This window comes from Pogona vitticeps, chromosome 3 (assembly GCF_051106095.1).
Source record: "Pogona vitticeps strain Pit_001003342236 chromosome 3, PviZW2.1, whole genome shotgun sequence".
In the NCBI taxonomy this organism is placed as follows: domain Eukaryota; kingdom Metazoa; phylum Chordata; class Lepidosauria; order Squamata; family Agamidae; genus Pogona; species Pogona vitticeps.
In genome coordinates, this window is record NC_135785.1 from 197,193,857 (window position 1) to 197,219,675 (window position 25,819).

Below are 25,819 nucleotides of genomic sequence, written 5' to 3' on the forward strand. Positions count from 1 at the left end.
AATATGTCCTACTATGTATAGTGGAGCATGCCCACAGGTTGATATGTACAGGATTACGATGAGAAAATGTACCTATAACATTTGTTTACATCAATAGTTTGGGATCTCACTATCTTACTACTCAATGTTTATTTGCACACAAGAGTATTGTACCATGCAATGTGCTGGATTATCACATAATAGCTGAAATCCAGTAATTAAAGTTACACTGTGTAAGTCATGTGACATCAACAGCTGTGGTTGCATTTTGTTAATAAAGGTTCCTAGGCTCCCTTTGATACTAGGGAAGCCTCTGGGGCCAGTGGGATGGGGGGGGGTTGTACATGACCAAAAATTGCCTCTATCATTCCCAACATTGTCACTGCAAACGGAGGCAGTGATTGCTGGAATTAAAACTGTCTGCCATCCCACTATCCTCAAATACTTCTCTTGTGTATAATCTAGATTCTAAGGGACATCCTAAGGGAGTCTAGGACCCTTAAAAGGGTGGGGGAGAGATGATAGAAACTTTTTATTTAGAAAATATGGCCGCAGCTGATTATATCATGATGTTCATATGGCATTACATTACTGGATTGTCCACTGACTGCTATCTGGCAAGTAGAGCATAAAAACAAGTTAAATGTACATTGTCACATTCACCAAAAGCATCAGAACTTACACTGGTGGCAACTAGAAGACTACTGAGATACAAACTGCAAAATTTATTTCTGTGTTCTTATGCTATTTGTTATGAAGAAAGAAGAATTTATTTAGAAAATACACAAAACAGATTTACTGTAATCTGTGTAATATGTTGACACTGCAGTTACCTCTTGCCTGACAGCCATTTGCTGATTTGTTTTCCTTCAGAAATAGAGTATATTCACAAACACAATATTTGCATTTAACACTTACAGTCTGAGGTGTTTAAAAAGCATATTTTATGGACCAGACAAACATACATTTTGATCAGTTTCCCATTGTAACTTATAGTTACAGCTAACCTTTTGACGTTCTTTGGTATATGGATCATCCGGACGATTTTGTGGAGGCTTTAATCTCACTCCCATTTTCCTCAAAAAGTTTTTCGTGAATTGATCACAATCTATAATCTTAAATCTTCGTCCATAAAATACAATATCTGTGTTGAGGTTGAAATACTCTATGTTATAGAACTGATCTTCATCAGGTGGTGGAAGTGGGATCCGATGACGCCGAATAAGTGTTCCTTTGTTGGGAAAAAATGCAATCAATTTTTTTTCCAAACACAAACTTTACATTAATGTATTGTTATGAAAAATACCATTCTCAAGCAGAATATTCAAGATCCCTGAAGCTGAAACCAGTCACAGGGTAGCTCAGTGCCTAGACCACCATTTATACAATATATTTGATAGAAACAATTATTTGAAGCTGTTTCTGAAAAGGACCACTTCAAATTGACATATGTGAATGGCATTTAAATACCTCTCATTTTGAAATTAAATCCCACCATGTTAGCAATTATTTAATCTAGTCTTCCTCAAATGCTATTTTTCCCCATACATCATTTATTTATTTACTTGTTAATATACGTTGACGTTTTCTCTGGCTTCCTCTGTAGGTACACCCAGTCTGTAAAACTTTCTGCCTCGTGAAACTTAGGTTGTTTGGTCACAAGTGAAGGCATATTTTGATGAGCATTTGCCTTGTGTTTTGTTTGGAAATGGCTAATCTCTCTGACATATTGTGCTGCTGTTTTGTTTATTTAGTTTAACTTCTATTATTGATTTTCTGAGTCTAAGTACATTTTTCATACAGTCCTATACATGTCCACAAAAATATCCCTGTTGACTTCAAGAAGACTTATTTCCATGTGTGATAAAAATCCAATATGCACATATATTCATGCAACTTGAAGTCCCTCAGTTTTATAGTTTGATGGATGGATATCAGGATAATGACAAATCCTGTATATCTGCCCTGTCTATGCAATATAAGTATAATTTAGGTGGGGAGCCCTGTGGTGAGACTGTATGCGTAAGCAGCAGACTGAAGGAAGAAGGACAGGAACAAAGGATTATTTCTTATAAATAATTGTAACGTCTCTCCATATTTCTCAAATAGTCAAACAAACAAAACTTGCTTTTTTTTACAAAGTAAACAAGAGGACTCAAAATTACTATAAAATACCCACAGCATTTTAAAAAAAACCTGAAACCATTTTAATCATGTTGACAAGGTAAAAAGTGAATATGACTTGCAAAGGAAGCAATGCAAACAAAACAAAAACAAAAACAAATGCAGCTTACATACCACCCCATAGCGCTTCAAGCACTCTCTAGGTGGTTTACAAATTAATTATGCAGGCTACACATTCCCCCACCCCCCAAGCTGGCTATTCATTTTACCAACCTTGGAAGGCTAGAAGGCTAAGTCAATCTTGAGCCAACTATCTGGGATTGAACCCCGGATTGTGAGCACAGTTTTGGCTGCAGTACAGCAGTTTAACCACTACTTGCAGGTACAACTGTTTAAGGAGCTCAGATTTCTGGTTCATATGCTGCATAACATTTTATGCTAATAATTCCAAATTTAGACCTCTATACTATATTCTGCCATATTTCCAGTAAGGCAAATCTTATCTACTTATGTCCACTCTTAATCATTGCCCATCACCCCTTGTATTTGCATCACCATTTATATAAAGGGGTATACAAACTTTATAAAAAGCAGATACGGAGCAAACACATAAGAATTTCTGATTTTCTATTTTAACTCATTGAATGTGTCTGTTTTTATATGAAAAAACATCGTTTGTCCTTGAAGCAAATTAAAGAGAAAAATAAAACCAAAAACAGGTGCATCTCGGCAGAAGTATGTTTATTTATTTTTTCACAAAATAAGAGCAGGACTGTGAATGATCAGAAAAATTAGTGCCACAACAGTAGTTACTGGTATTTATTTCATTTACATCACACCTAATCAGATGCAATTAGAACACTCAGTAAATTGAGATACTAAAATGCATTTAAACATACAATAATATTATAAAGACCACTAATTGAAAACAATTTAAAATACTTTAGGAAAAAAAATATCAGAAAAGAGTCATAAGAGAAATATTATCCCATTAGTTAGAGCAATTTATAATTCTGAAAATGGTTTCCAACGTTTAGGTACCAATTTCATGATCTCATAACTTTTACTATATTTATTTAGAACATTATAACCTTCCTGTTCAGATAACATAGCCTTATTTTCTTTACAATCTTGTGTATAATCTGGATGCAGCCAAGGGATATTTTTTAGATTTGCTGCAGCCTGGTGGGCTAAACGGGAGGAGTTAGGTTTGGACACAGAGACTGATTTGCATAGTTGTGTTGTTGTTGTTGTTGTTGTTGTTGTTTTATTGTTGTTTTATTTTATTGGGAAAGGTATGCTGCAATACAATTCATTTGGTCAACTGAAAAATGGCTTTAACTAAAATAATGTCTTTTTCTTTTTAAAAAGCTTGCACCTTTGGGAGAATATGGATTGCCTTGGGGCTCTAAGGGGCCATTTTAAACACAGCAAAATTGTCCCTCACATCTAGAGGCCACAAAGGTAGGGTTGCCAGATGTCAGGCAAAAGGAGGACTTGACCTCCTTTTTAGCCTAATGTCCTCCCGTCAGGCAGGCAAAGATAAAAACCTTTAAAATGTCAGGCTTTTGTAGATTTTATGTTATAATTTGGATGGGAGGGGGAGAGGAGGAAGGACTCCCCTCCCCCTGTCCTTCCCGGCCCCAATCCGCCCATCCACCCCCCCATTACCTGCTGCTGGTGCTGGAGCGCAGCCCTCACCCCCTCCTGCCGCGATGGCGGCTGCTCAGTGAACCGCCATGCCTGTCCAGCCCACATAGAGCCCAGAAAGGCAGCGTGAGCGGAGCACCGCCCGCCGAACCAGGCAGGAGCAAGCAGTGCCCGAGCGCATTGATGAGAAGGTGAGCACCCAGACTGTGTGTGTTCAAAGTCCCTTTCAGGGACTCCAACTCCCACCCTCCCCAGACTTGAACTTATGACTGTCAGGGGCGGCTGCCTCATCCAGTTTTGCCCAGCGCTGCTTTCCCCCTGCCTGCGCTGGAGCCTTGTTTGGGCATCTAGATTAGCAAGGTTGCCTCTGAGCCTGTGCACAGTGTGAGCAGCCGGGGGATCCCGGAGCCGGGCCAGGGTGGGTTCGGCTGCAATTGGCTGTTTAAATAATGTTTTTTAGTATTTTGAAAAAAAAAGCCTCCATTGAATTTATTTTCATTTTTTAACATGACTGTTTCTTGGTCGGTTCACTAAGAGACATTTATTGGCAGCTATTGTGATAAAATTGTATTGACTGCGGGTTTAATCCGGAACGATTCAAATGAAAGATTCAATACGTCCTCCTCTGTCCTCTTTTTTGTCTTTGTGTCCTCCTTTTGGTACCCATGTATCTGGCAACTCTACACAAAGGGAACTAACTGCTCAGCAATTTTTCAGTCTCTCTCTTTTAAAAAAAAAAACTTGTGGGGTTGCAACGCTTGAAGGCCCCAAGAATAGTGGGAAAACCTCCCTGGACAACAGCCCACAACTGGCCCACTTCTGTTATACACAAAAGTAGCTTTATTGGCCACAACATTGGTCTCAGAATCTGAAGTTACAAGTTGCAAGTTTATTGTATTGGCTAAATCCTGTCACTATGGATTGAAATATGATCAAGTAAAATCATGATAAAATCACAGACATGGTAAAATAATAAGAGGCCTATCCACAAGAGGAAAGATTAAAGGGGAGGAGAAAATCAGGCAACATGTTTGGGTTATATCTAGGAGTCCCCCACACAATTGATCACGATAGCTCTCAGGAAATTAGCGCGGATGTTTTTGGCTGCTTTTGCAAACAGTGCTGTTCTGTATGAAACATATAGGCCACAGTCCAAAAGTAACCTGCCCACCTTTATCTGAGGACTTTTCTCCTGTAGGGCAGCCAAAATGTTTCCCAGGAACTTTTCTCTGGGGTTTTAATAGAGTTGACAGTTGAGTAAATGGTGAACAACATCCTCTATCTCACTTGCTCCACAAATACACAGCCTTAGATGCTTGGAGACATTCATGTACCTGCCGTTTAAGACAGCAGTTGGCATGGTTTGAAAATTGAATTCTGTGAATGCGGTTCTCAAGGAGGCAAAAGTAAATATATGCAAGTATTGCACCCTTGAGTGGTTTGTTTTAAGCAGATGGTACCAGTGAGAGAAATTTGAAGAGTCTATTAAGGCTAAGTCCTGGTCATTATCCAGTTTATAGATCCAGTCCCTCAACATTATTTTAACCCCAGAAAAAACAAAAATGTCTATGGAGAGGGATTTAGATTTTAGTAAGGTTTGACCTAAAGTTGCCCAGCCACACTGTTCCATTGCTCTACCATACAGCATTTAGGTAGGCGGTGATCGGACAAATCCATCACCCTCTTATAGTAGGCAAATATAGCTAGAGCTGCCCTGGCTTTAATGGACACCATGCCTGTCTCTGTTCTAAGAAAAGCTGCTGGAGTCCCCCAAGGTGCTGCAAGGATGTGCCTCAGAAACTTGTTCTGTCCTACTTCAAGATGGTGCAGGTTATTCTGATTCACACCCCAAATCTCAATTCCATATAGCATTTGAGGGATCATCCTCCCTAAAGCTGGGGTTCCTAGGTTACCACCTTTAGAATGGAAAAATTTGGCCAGAGCATGGCTAGATTTCTGAACCGTCATTTTGGTACTCTGTATCTGGGATTTCCAGCAGTTTTTCTCATCAAAATGCACTCCTAGGTACTTAATGGTCTCAACTTGTTTTATTTTATATTTGCCTATAGTCCAGCTGAAATTGGGGGAATGCTTTCCAAAAATAATCACTTTATATTTTGTGTAATTTATTTTTAGTTGCTCTAGGTGGCTGAACTCTTGGAGCTTATTTAAGCTTCTCTTCAGTCCTTTTTTGTTCATAGAGAGTAATACAACGTCATCAGCATATATAAGGCTTGCAATCTTATAATTCCTGATTGAGCGGGGGGGGAATGGTCTGGATGGTTTAAAGTTGTTACAATATTATTAATATAAAAGTTAAAGAGTAGGGGTGCAAGTAAACAACCTTGTTTTACCCCTTTGTTAGTATGAATTTCCTCTGTCAGCCTTCCATCTGTGCTAATCCTTACCTTCAACGTTGTGTTGGAGTATAGTTCCTGTATTAGGGTTAGCAGTCTCTTATCGATGTTAGTCTCTGCGAGCTTATCCCACAGGCGATTTCTGGTAATTGTGTCAAATGCAGAGGGAAAATCAATAAAAGCTGTGAACAGCCATTTGAATGGCCTGGTGGTATATTTGCATACAAGATGATGTAGCATGTAGATTTCATCTACTGTGCTATGGTCCTTCCTAAAACCTGCTTGTTCCTGGTGAAGGATGTTATTTTCCTCCATCCATTTAGCCAGCTTCTGGAAAAGAAGGCAGGTATAGAGCTTGGAACTGATATCCAGTAAGCTGATTGGGCGATAGTTCTGGGGGATGGGTTTATCACCTTTTTTATAAATTGGGAAAATTATGCTCTGCCTCCACCCCTCGGGGAAAATTCCTGTACCGTTAATGAGAGAGAAGAGTTGTGCTAGAACTAGGGCCCACCATTCCAGGTGGTTCTTATACACCTCTGGTGGGATCATGTCCTCACCAGGTGCTTTGTCTGTTGCTAGAGCATCAATAAGTTTGCACACTTCCTGTTCTGATACTGGGGGTCATTCGGGTATGGAAATTAGTAAGGTCTGGGGGTTCTCCCCTTTTTTGGCCCAATTATCTGCATTGCTATTGAAAATAGTTTGAAAGTGGTGGCACCAGGCATTTGCTGTGATGCAGGCATTTGTTGCAGGATTGGAACCTCTATCTGCAGCTGAGACCATACCCCAGAATTTTCTTGCTTTCCTTTCCAGTACAGCCTGCTCTAGTTCCTCCCACTGAGCTGACATAAATGCACATTTCTTTTGTTTTAAAAGTTCCTTACATTTTGAGCGGTATCAAGCCAGCGCCTCCAAATTAGAATTTGAATGCATCTTCCTTGTTAGATGAGCTAGATGCTTTTTAGCTAATCTATATTCTTGGTCATACCATCCCCCTCTATGAGGGGCCAAGGGAGGTTCCTGTGGCTTTTTATAAATAGCAATCTTAAGTTAGAATTGATGTAGTTGGTACCCTCTATTGGATTCCTATGTCCAATTACAATATCCCTATGTGCACTCAGCAGATGTGGGTTGTTTAGCTGTTCCCAAAGTGTTTGGTTGACAAGGGGGGAACATTTTAAGCATTTCCCTATAACCATAGTTCTCTCTGCCCAATCAGCCGGTAGCAGGGCCCACTGTGTTGTCAAAGGAATGGAGAGACAGATGGGTAGGTGGTTGCTATCGGGTCAATCTAATATATTTTGTCTCCTGGGATACCAACCCAAGGGAACAAAAGATATAATCGATGACACTCCCTGTCCAACTATTAAGGAAGGTGAAATATCCCTTTGAAATATCCCTTCTCATCCCGAGAACTGCCATGAAGGCAAATTAATTGTAGGCTGGACATTGTCTCGGCTAGCTTCCTACCTTGTTTATTGAGGACTTTATCAAAAGAAAAACGGTCAGATAAGAAGGGTTCATTGTACTCTAGGTCTGGATCAATTACCATCTCAGTTAAGCCAGAGCCAACTCTGGCATTAAAGTCACCACACAAGCTGCTTTTGGGTGCAGGAACTCACAACGGTTTATGGCCTCTTCCAATTCATTCCAGAAGGAGGTAAGATTTTCTGTTTTGTCAGGTAGACAGTAGGCACTGATGCATATTAGTACCTCTATCCCATTTCCCCATGTTCCCATTACCAATAGTGACAGAATAAAATTGCTTTCAGACTGGTATACGACTTCTAGCTCCACGTCCAATTTGACAGAGACTAAAATAGCTAAGCCTCCTCTTGCTTTCCCTTTCCTAAATGGTTTAAGAGCGGGAAGCAGAAATGGGGTATACCCATGTAACATGAGGGGAGTGGTATTAGTTAGCCAGGTTTCTTGCAAACAAAGGATATGAAACATTAAAAGAAATTTCCCAAACTCCTGGAAGAATCTGAAGTTGATTCACAAAGGACCAAACAAATATTGTACTCCATTGAAAATCCTGTTTGTTCCTTTACTTTAATATGACTGTCTGCTGACCAATCTATTGCAGTTTTTGAGTTTGCAAGGCAGTAGCCAGTAACATCTCCTTCAGCAACTTTGGAAACTGCCTAACAAAATGGACTGCTCAGCAAGCAAAAGGAACTGACAGGATTCTGATGGATACATGTGGGGAAGTGAGGTATAATTCTCAAAAGCTCCCACAAAATAAATCTGTGAGTCTTTCAAAATGCTTTTGTTTTGTTTTTGTTTTTGTTTCCATTACACTGGGAAAAATTCCATATTCACTTACTAGTGCCCTAAGATTCTCCCATATGTCCCAAAAGTAACCTTTTCTTAACTTATTTCATTGAGTGATAAAGACTGCCGTAATGAAGCCTCTGGTTTGCACAGCAAATCTCCCTTCTTATGTCTGCCTAGGTTGATGATATGCAAGAAAAAAAATCACCATTGCTTAGATGACCAGATATTCAAAATCGGGTATCAGCTTAAAAGCAGCAAGCAAGTGAGCCGTTCTTGCACTGATATTCAGCTGCTAACATATGGTGGAGGTATGTGAATTGCATAAAGTTACATCAGAAATAAGATAGAGGTATAGACATAGATATAGATATAGAGATGTGCCATGACTGACAGGCAAGCACTGGCAGAGTAATCCTCTGCCCACAAACCTCTACCTCCATAAAAATATAAATAGGTACTGCACACTACGCAGGAGCAGAATAAATAGGGAAATGATGCAGTATAATAGGCAGCAGATGGGTCCAAATACTGTGTTCTACAAGTAATTTAATCCATAAGCAAATTCTGGAAAAGAATATTAACGTATGTTATACACATTTTGCATCACCCAATCTGCATTAGCACATGTATTGTTTCATTACATTTGTATCTCTTCCAGCAATTCTGCATTATCTCAGTTCCAAATTAGACAAACAATATAAAGTTTATAACCTCAGATACTTAACCCAGCAGGCTGTGAAAATTACTTTAGGTTACTTTAAGTACACCCTGAAATAATGTGTAGGGTCTTTTTTTTCAGATAACATCTAGCCCAATGTCAATGGAACTATATTCATACATGCAAATCCTCTGAGGGGAAAAGGTACTTCCTAGATAACTGTGACAGAAATCATTTTGAGCATATTCTGTCCAATAGCTCCTATGCTCTGTTGCTTTCTTCCAACCAGGATAATCCGACCATGAGGATTCACAGAACCAATTTTCTACAGCATTTGGGAACATAAGAAGTCTTTAGACAATTGGTGATTCATTGAAGCTGGAGAATGGGGATGCAGTCCTGTGCGCCTGACTGCACTTTCCAGCTGGCCTTGGGGAAGCCTGCCAGCAGCCAGCATCTTTCTCCTGTTAAAACTGGCTGACCTTGGGAAAGCTGGCCAGCCCTTTCTGGATTGTGGGAAATGGACTATAGCAGAAACAAAAATTAACCCTTATGGAACTGACATAACCAGTCTCGTATCCGAGAACACTGTTTTACCTGGATTCAGTTGTTACACGATATGTTGAAATCTCATCCTGTGGTCTACTCCAACATGTAAGGGGTTCCATCACAACTAGGTTGATAAATTTTGATTTTACTAAAAAGAGATTTTTATGTGTTGTCCGAGATCGTTCTCACCCTTTGTCCAATATCCATAACATTCTTATCTGATTCATGCAGACTTTGATCTAGTATTTTATTCTGCTCTGTGAGCTCACCCTGGTCAAGTCTGCATGTTTTAGCACAAACCAGTTTTGCTAGCTGACCTATGTTCCTCCTCATGCTTGTAAGGTTTCAATTTTTTTGCCCTTCAGAATCTTGCCTTATAACAATGAGGAAAGCTCTGAAGCATACATGCCACTCTCATTTGGAGTTGGTGAGAACACCTCAGAGGAACATACTAGGAAAAGAACTTTTCTTCACATTTTGCCAAACTTCTATTTCAGATTGAGCAATTTGCCTATGAAAGTTAATACAGTATGCTGAGTTTCAAACACCCTACGTGTGGTGACTTTCGTTGAAGCTGGTGTTTGGAATGACCCACAAATGATCACCATCAATAAAAATAAAGTGAGCTGAGTATTTGGGAAGGAAGGAGGATGTTGTCTGCTGTCATTAGCTACATGACAGAGAGAGAATGAGAAAGAGCTGTGCGGCGAAAAGGAAAGTAAGGCCTAATAGTATCAATGTGTGAATAAGGCAACAAAAGAGCAAAGCACAAGAAAAAGGAACCATAGCTGCCTGTCTCTTCATGTACTGCCCCCTGGTGGCACGATGTTACTTGTAGAAGCATCAATGCAAGCATCACTGCTCCGTCTCCCACTTCCAACAATATGCAATCTCATTCAACTTACTTGAGGAGACAATGGACTGTTTACTGATTTACAGTTGGCTCCAACCTAAATGACTGGAGCTTAAGCAGTGACTGAAGCTAAATTTGCACTGAGTATTTACAGCAAATTGTATCACGCAGGCAAATACTATGTTGTTTTTAAAAGAGAGCATTAGAATATTTGCAAGTAAAAATACCTTGCGGAATTCCACTGTTCTTCACTTGGGGTTCAACCACCTGAATTGTATCATCTTCCAGATAGAAATATATTTTGCAATGTCTTATTCTGTATGGTTCTTGATTTTTGTCAGGGACTTCTTCATCAAAATATGCATCAAAAGACAATACCTGTATCAAATAGCACACAAAAATCAACATTTCTTGCATCGCTAGAGAAGATGCAAATGAAATGAATCTGTGTCTGGAACTAAGTATAGTTATAAGGTTTGGATTTCAACACAGAATTTAGTGTCTTTGAGTTGTATTGTCTCACACTTGTTTCTGTTTACACAGGTCTACAGCAGGATTGTTCTTACACTGATGAGAATATACAATCAATTATTCTTTCAGCTCATCACATTAACACTATTTCTAAATAGGAGGGACAGCATAAGAATGTCCTTGGTCAACATAACATTGTCCTATTTGTATTTTTAAAATTTAAAAAAAGAAGGAAATTGGCCCAAAAATGAGCAGAGGTGAACACAATTGATTGGATGTATCAATGCTGAGGGGAACATGGGAGTCTGATCAGTCAAAATGCAGATCAGGGAATAGGAATGCAGCCTGTGCTGAATGGGGTTACACTCCCTTCTGAAAGCACAAGTGCATAGCCTCAGGGTACTCCTGGTTTCATCTCTGGCTCTGAATAGCCAGGTTTTGGCAGTGGCCAGGAGTGACTCTGCATGGTTAAAATGAGTGCACCAGCTGTGCCCACTCCTGCGGTGATCTGATCCGGCCATGGTGACGCTTTCTTAGTTACATTCCAGCTAGAGTACTGTGGGGAAAGTGTTTGGAAACATCAACAGGTCCAAAATGCCGCAGCCAGGTTGTTAAATGGGGCTGGTTACAGGGAACATATAACTCCCCTGTTACAGAAGCTCCACTGGTCGCCGATTCATTTCCAGGAGCAACTCAACGTGCTGGTTTTAACCTTTAAAACTCTAAACAGTTTGGCGCCAAGCCAATGTTCCCTGTAATTTACGTCCCCGCTAGGCAAGGCTCCAACCCCCTGAGCAGAGTTCTGTCACGACCGGAACCAAAGGGGCTGGAAATGATAGCTGTTTGTGAGGAGAGGAGGAGGAATGCTGCATGGAGGGGGCGCAGAGGCGCGCATGTGGAGCCATGCACCTCTGGAGGTAACCTTGGTGCAAGCTATCTCAAAGACCACATCTCCCTTTATGAGCCTGCCCAGGTATTAAGATCATCAGGAGAGGCCTTTCTCTCGGGCCCACCACCCTCACAGGTGCATCTGGTGAGGACACAGGAGAAAGCCTTCTCTGTTGCTGCTCCCAGACTTTGGAACTTCCTCCCACAGGAGGCCAGGCTGGTCCCATCTTTGCTGTCCTTCCACAAGTGGGACCTTTCTCTTCCGGCAGGCTTTTACTTAGTGACTGGTTGTCTGAGAGGGGTTTTTGAATGTATCGTTGTGCTCTGTTGCTTTTTAATGTGTTTTTAGTATTGATTTTGCAGTCATGTGGAAAAGAAAGTATACCCTCTTTTAATTCTATGGTTTTACTTATCAAGACAATAGAAATCATCTGGTCCTTGCCAAATTAGGTAAATGGAACTTCAGATGAACAACAACACATGACATATTACACTGTGCCATTATTTATTTAACAAAAAATGGAGAAATGTGGGAAAAACTAAGTACACCTTATGATTCAAGATTGTAGAACCACCTTTAGCAGCAATACCTTAAAGCAACTGTTTTCTGTATGACTTTATCAGTCTCTCACATTGCTCACTTTCCAGATTGATGGGCGGCAACAACTGCTTCTCTAATACCAGTGCTGATTTATTTCTTCCTTGGCATTGTGTTAACACACACCTGAATGATCCAGAACAGCAAACTGCTAAAACCTCTTTTATAGAGGTGATCACACTTGCTGATGATCAATTACTCAAGAGCATTAGGTTAGCAGCACCTGGCTGCTACTTAGTCTCTTAATTCTTATGGAAGCAGTAAAGATGTACTTAGTTTTTCACACATAGTTTCTCCATTTGGGTTTTATTTTTTAGAAATAAACAGTGACACAGTATAATATGTGTTGTTCATCTGAGACTGTTTTTACCTACTTTTCAGACCTGCTAAGGACCAGATGGTTTTTATTGTCCTGTTTATGATGTCCTGATATGAAAACCAAAAAATTCAAAGCGAGTGTACTTTCTCTTTCACATGACTTTATTTACCAGTTTTAATACAATAATTATTTTTTAATATTTGTATACTTGTTGTTTTTAGCTTTAAATATTGTCTTTTTACTGATGTAGGCTGATTTGGGTCCTTTTAAGGAGAAAGACAGGGTGAAAATATTTTAAATAAATAAATTAATTTTAAATTAATTTTAAATTAATAAATAAAATATTACTCTCACATTTACACTTGGTCAATTTGCTACTGCAGTGATATGTAGCTCTGGTCCTTTTCTGGCTATTTAAGCATACCCTGAAAAATGTATTGAATCTGTTCAGAAGCAAATCTCACCGAACATAATGGAGTTTATTTCTGGGTAAACATGCACAGGATCAGGATGCCATAGACTGCAGGAAGAATGAAATCATTTAGTATGTTTTAGAGAAAGGATGCTGAAGCAAGGTCTGCTCCCATGATAAAGTGATAGCAGCTGGGGGGGGGTAAGAGAAGTGATTAACACACAGTAAAGTCTCGTCTGAACTTGCCCTTAATGAGCAGATTTAATCTCCTAATTAGATAGACTGTGCACAGATAATTAAACACTGATTGTGCTGCTAACATTACCCATATCAAACGGGTAAAGTCATAAACCTCAGTGAGAAAAAGTTTCAAATTAGAAGGAAATAAACACTGCAGATTATATTTTTCAATCCAGATTCCAGAATTTTGGAGACTCTGCTGCTTCTTATAAGCGTATAACTTTGGTAACAAAAATATCACCAGCTGCCTGGTGTTTGGCATGTGTATGCATTATTGTTTATGCTTTCTCTTTCTATAAAATTAGCAGTTGTATATAAAAAAAATTAATGTGGAAGGGAAGAAGAGAGAGAAAATGGAGATTAGCCAAATCCTGTGGGGCACTTTGAAAACCACATTACGTTTAGCTTCCTTGGATAGTATAATTTGATGAACAAATTTTATGAGAAACATTTTCAAGCATGAATTGTCCTATAAGTGACTTAACTATTTAACATCCTAATCCTCAACCCAGTTAAGTAACTGTATATTTGGATTTATGTTGATTCTGCCCCGCTGATTTTCACAGCCTAGGAAGTGATTTACATGAAAGCACTTTGGCCGAACCTGACTTGTAGATTATGCCAGAAGCACTGCATTCTTTCAGATATGCATTACAAATGGGAAAAACAAAAGCATTATTTTACATATCACTGAAATGCAACATACTGTACAGACTTCCTTCCTTGTCTGCTCACCTTAATTCTATATTTTAAACTCCCAGAAAATGCAAATTAGGAGCAAAGGGATAACTATTTTTAAATGTCACAATTTTGTAAATAATACTTTTTGAAATGCTGGAATAAAAAGTCTAAAAATTGGACAGCTCATACAGAGTCACTGTATATTTGCTCAGGGGATCTGTTGAGTTCGCTGAGATATACTCACAGGGAAGTAGGTAGCACTGTAATCTCAGATGTCATGAGAATACATGCATGACACCTGTAATAATTAATCCAATAATATTTCTAAAAAGATAAATAATGATAACTTGCATACATTTAGCATTTTTGAGTGCTGTATAACCTTCAAAGGCACATTCTCCATTTTCCAAACTAAGGTCTGGTAGATCAGAAATAAGCTCTCAGCTCACATATTCTCTCCTTCCCTCCTCTGTTCCAAAGTTATCTCCAATCTGTTTTATCTCTAGTAATTTTTTTAGATCCTCCTAACCACAGAGGCAGCCAATGGTCTTCATTCAGCTTGTGGATGTTCCCCATCTTACCCCATGGAGGATGCAAGTGACACATGAATGACACAAAAGTAGACATAGTGATTTAGTAAACAACACAATGGAAATTTCTTTTTCTGCACATACAGAAATTTCTGCGCCACATTTACAATTTCCCCATGATACCTCTAAAGCAATGGAGAGCAAAATGAACCATGTAAGCTACAAGCAGCCCCCTTACCCTTGCCCTTTTTTTTGTCAGAAGTTACTTTGTGTCCTTTAAGGCAGTGGTCCCCAACCTTGGGCCTCCAGATGTTCTTGGACTACAACTCCCAGAAGCCTTCACCACCACTTCTGCTAGCCAGGATTTCTGGGAGTTGAAGTCCAAGAACATCTGGAGGCCCAAGGTTGGGGACCACTGCTTTAGGGGGTTGGGGGCCAAGCTAGCCATGTATTGGAGAGATATTTCTTCCTTTTTTGCCACTAGATGGTGCAAGTGACTATTTCAGTAAATAAATAATAAATATTTCAGAGGTGGAGACACAGGAGTCAATAGGAAAATGTTCATTGCAACACAACCACATGTGCACATGAATAGTTTGCTCTCAACATACCTGTTTATCAAATGCTACCCATGAAGGGGCATCACTTCCAAGTCCTCTAGGAAAAACACTGTACTTTGGTTTCAGCTTTTGCCCAGGCAAAGGTTCACCTCCTATTCCAGGTTTGTCTTCTCCCACCAACATAGAAACCTTATTGCAGTAACTCCAATGTTGAGACTTATGGAACTTTTCTTTCCCTAGCTGAAGTCAAGATGGGGAAAAAAATTAAGAAAGGTAAAAATAGCAGGACGTTTTAAAAAATCCAGAAACTACAAGAATATACTTTCAGCATTATTCAAGATCCACTAAACATACATAATCATGGGGAAATAATGATAAAAGATCTTTTCATCATTTTAATGTTCCTCTAAATTGGTCTCCTTCTAAATCCTCACATGATATTGCTCTGCAATGAATTACTCCCACTTGATAGGTTCCTTGGGCACATCTGCCAAACAACAACTCCACTGTTTTCTTTAGTGAAGAAACAGAGCCCTATGATATGATTGGTTAATGATTTTAACCTTTGGTAAAAACCGTGAACAAATCAATATACACATTACATGCTGTACACTAGGTCTATAACAGCACAAACATATTGACACTGTAGGCACTAAATTTTCTTCTGTTTCAGATCTATTAATGCACAGCACTCAGTGTTTGTATTCATGTCCATTATATTGCAAAAGGAGTAATCCTTTGGGGCTCCATCCTTATTAAAAACGCAAAAAAAAAAAAAAAACAACTGCCAGCTCTGCTATTAATGTTAGTCTCATATAATTTCAACTACAGTGGTGCCTCGCAAGACAAAAAACTTGCAAGACAAATGGTTTTGGCAATGGGGGTTGATGACTTGCAAGACAAATGTTCCTATGGCTATGCTTCGCAAGAAGAATGTTTTCCATTTTTTGTTCCTGCTTCATATTTGCTGATGTTTAAATGTTTTTTTCTATGATGTTTAAAAAGTTAAAGTTTTCTGATTGAAAAAATTTAAATCACCTGCATAATATGTATGGTTTAAAGAGCACTTAATAAGCCCTTTGTGAACCAAATTTGACTTTGTTCTGACTTTTTTTGCCCACAGAAACACATTAATTAGATTTCAATGCATTCCTATGGAAAAACGTGTTTCGCAAGATGAATCTTTTACAAGACAGCATTAACCGTGGAATGAAGTAAATTCGTCTTGCGAGGCACCACTGTATATATTACATGAAGGCAGTGAAGGACTGAGTTCTTTTAAGAACATGTTAGCCAGAATCCCATTGTCATATAAGTGTAACAGGATAAACTGCAGCAGTGAATTGCCAGTAGAGATGGGCACGAACCATGGTTCAGTTGCACAGATGTTCTGTAGGCATCCCGGCTTCCCTTGCCCTGCCTCATCTAGTAGGCACCAATTCAGAGACAGTGGCGCAGCTTCCCAGCCCTGCCTCCTCTGGGTACTGCCTTTGAGTGGGTGCCTGGCAGAGATAGGGCAAGGGCTGGAACAGCTGTGCAGCCAAACTGCCAAACCACATCAAACTGATGAACTAGTTCATGCCCATCTCTAATCACCAGTAATTACTTTCTGGTCAAACACAGTCACATGGTTGCCACAAGACTAGAGATGCAAGTGATAACTTGTTGTGGTTGTTGTGGGTTTTTCAGGCTCTTTGGCCGCGTTCCAAAGGTTATTCTTTCTAACTTTTGCCAGTCTCTGTGGCCAGCAACTTCAGAGGACAGAAGTCAGAACTCTGTGCTCTGGTGCAGTTTGTTTGGGAGCTGAGTATTTATAGCTGTGGGATCAGCTTTTGTCCTTTTCAAGAGATGGGTGATTATGGTGATCGGTGTGTTTTTGTTGTGGGTGTATTGTTGTGATAAGGAGGAGAGATGATCTGTCACTGTGATTGATGGGTCTCGTTACCTGGTCTTTTGTGTGTAGTGATCATCGGTCCTTGTGGCTGGGTAGAGTTTGTTGACCTTTCACAAGCTGTATTTTTCAGTGCTGGAAGCCAAGCTTTGTTGAGGTTGAAACTTTCTTCTTTTTTGTTGAAGCTCTGTTGATGTTTGTGGATTTCAATGGCTTCCCTGTGCAGTCTAACGTAATGATTGATGGTTTTGTCCAGTATTTTAGTATTTTGAAATAGAATTTCATGTCCAGCTTGCTTTAGGGCATGTTCAGCTACGGCCAATTTTTCCAGTTGTTTTAGTCTGCAGTGTCTCTCATGATCACCATAATCACCCATCTCTTGAAAAGGACAAATGCTGATCCCACAGCTATAAATACTCAACTCCCAAACAAACTGCACCAGAGCACAGATAGAGTTCTGACTTCTGTCCTCTGAAGATGCCGGTCATTGAGACTGCTGAAACGTTAGGAAGAAAAACCTTCAGAACACAGCCAAAGAGCCCGAAAAACCCACAACAACCATTAGATCCCAGCCATGAAAGCCTTCGCGAATACATACAACTTGTTAATTTGTGGCAAATCACCATCACAATGTTTACCATTTATGCAATTGCACATACACCAGTGTAAATCCACAACTGAATTCTGTCCATCAAAAGTGGGTAAACATCAATATATTTTATTTATTAAGATCACAAAAATCTGCAGTAAAAACTTGCTTAACTTAAGCTAATGCAAGAAGGAGTTCCTTGTCAATTTCTTCATCTCCATCCACACTTTCAGCAGGGGATCTTTCAGAGCATGTTTTTAGATGTGTTCTCGAAGGCTTTCACGGCCAGGATCCAATGGTTGTTGTGGGTTTTCTCCCCCTCCCATCACAACAAAACACCCATAACAAAAAAGACCCTGATCACTGGAAACACCCAATCTCCTGAAAAGAATAAAAACCCTGATCCTAGCTACAAACACTCAACAATCCTACACACTACACCAGACTACACTACAAAGACAGAATTCTAGCTCCTGTCATCTGAAGATGCCGGCCACAGAGACTGGTAAAACGTTAGGAAGAAAAAACTCCAGAAAACAGCCAAACAGTCCGAAAAACCCACAATAACCATGTTTTCAGACTTTACTTAACCAAAATTCTATCTAACAAGCAAAACCGACAAAGAGTATCTCCAGACATTGTTTGAGATAAACTTTGTTCAAAACACATGTTGAGTAAAGCATATTTTAAAAAAGAAACAAGCTAAGTGCAAACCAATTTTTCTTCCAGAAAAAGTAACAACATGGGGATCCAAATCAGAACCATCAGTTTATTTACCACCACAACAGTTTCAGAGGCAAACAACAACAGCATGAGCTGGTAGGGGTACAATTTTTCAGGAGGGGAATGTGTGAGGAAAGGCAATTCTCTCTGTACATCAGGGCTCCTTCCAGCTGCTGCATGAGAAGATTTAAAAATGAGCATTTAGCAACCCGTGCTTGGTTCTTTACTTTTAGCACCTCTGAAATACGTTCTTTGATGAGCAGCCTTCTCTTTGTTCTACAGTGTATGTTATCTAAAACTTTATGAAAAATGAGGAAAAGGGCAACAGCATAACTATTTCTATCCTCAACAATAGAGATGAGCACAAACTGCCAGTTCTGCCTGGTTCATTTACTGCTAACAAAGGTGTTGGACAGTTTGGTGCCCCACCCCCTTCTACAGGTGGCCACTCAAAAGCAGTATCCTGGCTTCCCTGCCCCACCTTCTATGGGCAGGGCTTCTAAGTGGGAGCTCACTGGAGGCAGTGGGACGCCAAACTGCCAAACACCTGTAGCTGTGGTAAACAAACTGGGATGAACCACAGAAGCGGCAGTTTGTGCCAATCTCTACTTGGCACCAAATTTTCCTTCCTGTCTACTACATATGAATAGGATTCTACTTTCAAACCAAGATTTGAGGAAATATTCCATAAGGCTAAAAAATAGCAGTGATCTTTGATGTCATAATCTATATACCTAAATTTAAGATTAAAATTAAATGGAACACAGGAGTGCCCAAAAGAAAAGCATTCACTTACACATAAAAACGGACTATTCATCATGAGGTCAGGTTTACTAATCAGGTTAGGATACAGACTGCACTAATTCAAAAAGGGTTTGTGCACAGCATTTGGGGAGTTGAAGACCAATATCATTTCAGTATGAAAGGCTGGAAACCACTTGCTCTTATGGAGTCAATAACAAAATTACCATTAAGGTCATGGCTTACCAAGTATAATACTGTAGTTTATCTTTGTTAAAGAATATGAGCTACCAGGAATGACACAATTGGCAAAGCTTCACTTAACAAGCTTCTTAGTAATCTGATTAAAAGAATATAAGGACAATATTTTTGATGGGACCTACTTTCTAAGCCCTCAAAAGCAAGGTGCGGAGCAGTGTCTCTCTCCCCCTTCCTGTGATTATCCTTTGCACATGATACCTGAAGGCTTTATTACTTCCATATACTGTATAGAAGTATATCTCAAAGTAACCAATGCTTGGCTCTTTACAGGACATATGAACAGCTTCCATTTGGTACCAAATAGTGGTGACTGGTTATCTAGTTAACAAAACATCACCAGGGTGGTTGTGGAGATACATGCAAACATGCTGCTATGCAAATAAGATATCATAATAACCAAGACACTCTTTTATGACTTTGTCTTATAGCCTTCTTCCAAGAAACTTAAGAAAATGAATGACAGAAGCTACTCAGAACAATTACCACCTAAAACTGAAGAGGAAGAAGAAGAAGAGGATGATGATGAAGAAGAAAATTGATAAGTGATTTAAATCCAACCTTTATCTACCAGATACATGTTCTAGCCTAAGAAATATTTCTGCTGAGCCTTTATTTCACCAGAGCTACTCCTTAACATACCAGCTAACAAATGTCTGTCCTGTCCTTGCAAGTTTAAAGTGCTGCCCCTCCTATCAATAAAAAGGCTAATCCATTTGTTAACTTTTTCTTCTTTGAAATAGACGGCATAACAAAACATATTCATAAATGACTATGATTTCAAGACCAGTGAACTTATTGATGGTATTCTAAGTATATCTACCCTGTTTCCCCAAAAATAAGACCTAAGCTGAAAATAAGACCTAGTATGATTTTTCAGGATGTTTGTAATATAAGCCCTACCCCCCCCCAAAATAAGCCCTAGTTAAGTGAAACCCCACCCTCCACCATTGTGCAGCCACCAGAAGATGGCATGAGTGTATTTGAATAAATGTAGATTGATGTACATGAAAAAAAAAAACATCCCCTGAAAATAAGCCCTACTGCATTTTTTGGAGCAAAACTTAATATAAGACCCTGTCTTATTTTCGGGAAAACATGGTAGGATCATTGTAAGCATAAATAATATTTCTTCCAAGAAACAAAATTACTTAATTTTGCATCTTAAATGTTTTATTATGGTATGTACCTCAGTGCAGAGAGGGAATGGAGGGTGTGGAAACTTAGAGATAGTTTTAACTGCACAATTAATCTGGTACCTCCCAGTTATTTTGGACTACACTTATCATCCTTCTCACTGTTGGCTGGGGCTGATGAGGGATTATAGCTCAAAATACAGAGGTACCTTCAGGTTGCATAATCGACTACCTATGATTACATAAAGGATCTCAAGTGTGCAATGGCTAAGAAAGAACAGAACTGTGCAACAGTGTCTGCAGGAATGTTTCCAGGGAAGAGATCTGCTGTTTAGCGGCATGGTAGCATAAATTGTGGACATGCTCTGTGTGACTACAATGCAGGATGTCTGTCTCTGTGCTTTAAGAAAATGTAAATTCAGTATTTGTGGGCAACTGCCCCTCTTCCTCTCTCAATGGACATCCCTGGAGCTCTGTATGTTAGTCTCATATAATTTCAACTACATATTACATGAAGGCAATGAAGACTGAGTTATTTTAAGAACATGATCCACCGAGCTAGACTCATGCTGTTTGTTTATACACCCAGCATGTATGAACAAACAGCATGAGTCTAGATCAGTGATTCCCAAATTAGGGTCCCCAGATGTTTTTTGAAATACAACTCCCAGAAACCCTGATCAGCACAGCTACCAGTGAAGACTTTTGATATCCAGTGTTGGGAACCATTGGTCTAGAAGACAAACAATAGAAGAGTCAACCAGAGTCTAAAGCTAAAACATTTGACTGGGACTTCGGAGGTCCAAGTTCTAGTCCTCACCGTGGCATGAAACTCACTGGGTGAACTTGGGGAAGTCACACTGACTTTGACCCTGAACTCAGTAAAAAAAAATGGAATAAAGATGTAAATAATAAATAAATACCATTGCTTATTGTTTACTTACTAGTCATATTGCTATTATGCCTTTCTTCCAGTGAGCTCAAGGCAGTAAGAATGGCCCTCCTCACTCTCACATTATATCCACACACTCCTCTGTAAGGTGAACAGTGACTTTCAAGGTCATCTGGCAAGTGTAACTCATGACCAAGCAGAATTTCGAATACAGTTTGCTTAGAAGACATCAGAAGGGATGCCATGAGTTACACGGGTGGACTTGCACACAGAGAAAGGCTGGAAGGAATAAATAGGTGATGCCTCCCTCTTGGTCTTTTTACCTTGCATGTGTACACCTACTATGGGCCATCTGAGGCCACCATGTTTTTCTGGAACAACAGGTGGAAGCTATAACCCCCAAGCCAGCTTTGGGAGTCTCTTTGTTCATTGACTTCAGGTCCACCTTCCTGACAGGAGAAGGGCGATGACGGTAAAGAAGGGGTTGCACCACGTAGGGCAGTTTAGGACTTAAGAGTGGGGCGGAAGGAGGACAGAAAAGGGTCTTCGTATATTTCTGGTTTTGTGATGTGAATCAACTCTTTGAGGATGGCAGTTCGGACTCGTTTTATGCTTAGACTTAACACACACACACACACACACCACACACACACACACACACACAGAGAGAGAGAGAGAGAGAGAGAGAGAGAGAGAGAGAGAGAGAGAGGTATTCTCACAGAAGGCTGTGCATCTTCGGGGTGGGTGGGCGAAGACATAAAACGTAGCGGGTTATCCGGACAGCTGTCGAGGAAATCAACCCGATGCTACTTACATTCCTGTTGAAGGAGTTTCCGGGCAGGAGCGGTAGCGCCATGATTGTCCCGATCCTTTCCGCCCGCCCCCCCTGGGGCTGGTGTTGCTGCCCGAACCTCCACGCTCCCCAGCCGAGAGGAAGTGCCGGCGCGCTGTTTGGAGTCCCGTTGCCAGGAGACCCCCGTCTGACGTCACAGAGGACCGCGAGGAAAGGGTGAGTTCTTTCCACCCTTGCTTTTTGCTGCCCCCTGCAGTCGCCTGGTCCTTGGAACACGCACGCGCCGCTGGCAGAACGTGCCCTAGGTGTGCAGGCGTGCTGAGAATCGGTGGGGTTACTGGGTCTCCGCCTTTGGATGTGGACTCCTTCTGGGAGCGAGAGCGTCAAATGCAATTTTAGAACCTATCTGGGCTTCACTTATAATTGATTTCTTTAAGATCCAGTAAGCTGGCATTACCATTTTAAGCGGGCGATTACGAAGCTCGCCCCGACTGGGTTGAAGTTAGAACTCAACTTCAATTTTTTGTTACGCAACCTTAACCTTTAAAAATTACTTTTATAATTACGAGGATGTGATCTGACTAAATGGCGGTGGTCGCCGTTATGTAGGTTTAGACTGCTTCCAACTTCCCGTTAATTAGTGTTTAAATAGTAATAGCAGTATATTATATGGTACTAGCACCAGCTTATTATATATCTACGTTTCATCTGCCAGTGGCTTCTGGCATCTAATCTACAAAACAGTTTACTATAATATTTTTTTTCCAGAGGCGACAAAACTAGTCCAAGAAAGACTTTCATGTGCCTTAGTAAAAAAGCTTCATGACTGGACAGGGTATCGAACTTTGAATATTAAAAAAAAAAACAAAACACCTCTGGACCTTTATTATCATCAGGTATTTCTCAAGTCTCCTCAGTTATAAAGCAGTGTAGATCTAGTTTGCACACACAATGATTATTGCAGTAACAGCCATCATTTGGTAGCTGTAGAATTTCAAGTTGCAGGAGGAAAAAACACCTTTTTCATTGTTAAAAAAAAGTTTCCTCCCAAAAATTAAAAAGCAGTATGCCAAGAGAAATAAACCACTGTACGGTATGTCAACAGAAATAAATAATACATGCTTTTGTCAGTATCTAATTAAGAAAACTGCAAGTGAGATGATAAAAGCCACAATTGTGATAATTAGCATTCTGAGAAACCATGCTACTTGCTGAGGCTCTTATGCTTTCCCCCTCCTGCAGTATCAGTAAAAGGGACTGCAGAACTCCAAAGGCTGTCCATCCCATTTCATCTCCCAACATTGTGACCCTGCAGACTTACTAGAAAAGCAAGTTATTATGACACAACATATTGCTTATGATGTGGAGCATGACTCAGCAGTTTTGTTGTATGTAATTTCTAGGTTGCTGGAGCTAACCTCAAATTCCCAGTCCTGGTACTAAATAGAGGTGAAAAGGATGGTCTGTTTTATCCATGACCTGAAAGTATTCCCTTTGCTCTTTTTGATGCTCTCAACTTCTATTTATGAGCCAAAGAGTGCAGCTGATAACCATGATTTTTATACATACACTCTTGCAGGCACTTATTATTATTTAAAATATTTTATTTATTTATTTATTTATTTATTTATTTATTTATTTATTTATTTATTTATTTATTTATTTAATTTATTTATTTATTTATTTATTTATTTATTTATTTATTTATTTATTTATTTATTTATTTATTTATTTATTTATTTATACCCAGCCCCTCTAGACCATGTCTACTCGGGGCGGCTTACAACATAAAATAAATCAATATAAAAATATATAATCATAAAAATACAATTGCAATATTAATTAAGACAATTAATTTAAGAAAGGAGCACCAAGATGGGATCGAATAAGAGAGAGAGAGAGAGAGAGACTTAGCTGACTGGAGGGAAGGCCTGCTTAAATAGCCAAGTTTTAAACTGGATTTTAAAAGCACCCAACGAGGGTGCCAGCCAAATTTCTGTTGGAAGGGCATTCCATAGCCAAGAGGCCACCACTGAGAAGGCCCGGTTTCTAGTTTTTTCCTTCTGAGCCTCTCTCGGCGTCAGACCCCTCAGCCGTCCCTGCTGGCAATGACGGGTGATTTGGGTAGATCTGGGTGGAAGAAGATGATCTGCCAAATATTGAGGTCCCAAACCGTTTAGTGATCATTAGCACTTTGAAGTCGATGTGGAAATGGATGGGCAGCCAGTGCAGAGCAGCCAGAGTGGGGGAGATGTGTTGGTGTTTTCTCACCCCACTAAGGAGCCTGGCTGCCGCATTCTGGACCATCTGAAGTTTCCGTGTCAGCTTCGAAGGCAGCCCCACGTAGAGTGCATTACAATGGTCTAATCTTGAGATTACGAGCGCATGCACTAGAGTAGTGAGGGCCCCCCCCCGATCAAGATACGGACGCAGCTGGGCAATCCGCCATAGATGAAAATAGGCGGAGCGGACCACGGACGCCACCTGGGTTTCCATGGTAAGCGCCGGGTCCAGATGTACCCCCAAGCTGCGAACCTCATTCTTTGCGGCAAGGGTCGTTCCCCTGAAAGAGAGGGAGTTACCTATACCGCTGACGGAAGGACCACCCACCCTCAAGACCTCCATCTTGTCCGGGTTCAGCCTCAACCCATTCGACTGCATCCATTCCAGTACAGTCTCCAGGCAGCGCTGAAGGGACAGAACGGCATCCACTGAGGTAGATGAAAAGGAGATGAAGAGCTGTGTGTCATCAGTATACTGGTGCCTTTCTCCTTTAAAAGGAGTTTAAATCATTGAAAGATATGATCCCATTGCCCTCAAGGAGACACTCATTAGGCCGGTCACCAGTGTAGCCTTCTTTAGCAAAGAGCCTTTGAATATGTGGAGCACAACAAACTATGGCAAGTTCTTAAAGAAATGGGAGTACCTGACCATCTTATCTACCTCTTGAGAAATCTGTATGTGGGACAGGAAGCAACAGTTAGAACTGGATATGGAACAACTGATTGGTTCAAAATCGGAAAAGGAGTATGACAAGGCTGTATATTGTCCCCTGCTTATTTAACTTGTATGCAGAATACATCATGCGAAAGGCAGGACTGGAGGAATCCCAAGCCGGAATTAAGATTGCTGGAAGAAATATCAACAACCTCAGATATGCAGATGATACCATTCTGATGGCAGAAAGTGAGGAGGAATTAAAGAACTCTTAATGAGGGTGAAAGAGGAGAGCGTGAAGAATGGTCTGAAGCTCAACATCAAAAAAACAGATTATGGCCACTGGTCCCATCACCTCCTGGGAAATAGATGGGGAAGATATGGAGGCAGTGACAGAATTTACTTTTTTGGCCTCCATAATCACTGCAGATGGTGACAGCAACCCCGAAATTAAAAGATGCTTGCTTCTTGGGAGGAAAGCGATGACAAACCTAGACAGCATCTTAAAAAGCAGAGACATCATCTTGCCGGCAAAGGTCCGCATAGTCAAAGCTATAGTTTTTCCAGTGGTGATGTATGGCAGTGAGAGCTGGACCATAAAGAAGGCTGGCCGCTGAAGAATTGATGCTTTTGAATTGTGGTGCTGGAGGAGACTCTTGAGAGTCCCCTGGAGTGCAAGGAGAACGAACGTATCCATTCTGAAGGAAATC

The 25,819-nt window shown here is 40.2% G+C and overlaps 1 protein-coding gene and 1 long non-coding RNA gene across 2 annotated transcripts in view; one reads left to right on the forward strand and one right to left on the reverse strand.

Moving 5' to 3' along the window:
• The window catches only part of EFHC2 (EF-hand domain containing 2), a 65,005-nt gene extending 42,609 nt beyond the window's left edge, over positions 1–22,396 (reverse strand). Inside the window, exons 1-4 of the mRNA XM_020783855.3 lie at positions 22,194–22,396; positions 15,201–15,389; positions 10,678–10,828; positions 987–1,210 (exon numbers count right to left, since the gene is read on the reverse strand). Coding sequence (XP_020639514.3) covers positions 987–1,210; positions 10,678–10,828; positions 15,201–15,389; positions 22,194–22,235 — 606 coding nt within the window. The 5' untranslated portion in view covers positions 22,236–22,396. The remainder of the gene's footprint in view (positions 1–986; positions 1,211–10,677; positions 10,829–15,200; positions 15,390–22,193) is intronic.
• LOC140705685 (uncharacterized) overlaps positions 22,254–25,819 on the forward strand; it is a 30,588-nt gene continuing 27,022 nt past the window's right edge. The window contains exon 1 of the long non-coding RNA XR_012085150.2: positions 22,254–22,388. This is a non-coding gene — a long non-coding RNA (uncharacterized LOC140705685). The remainder of the gene's footprint in view (positions 22,389–25,819) is intronic.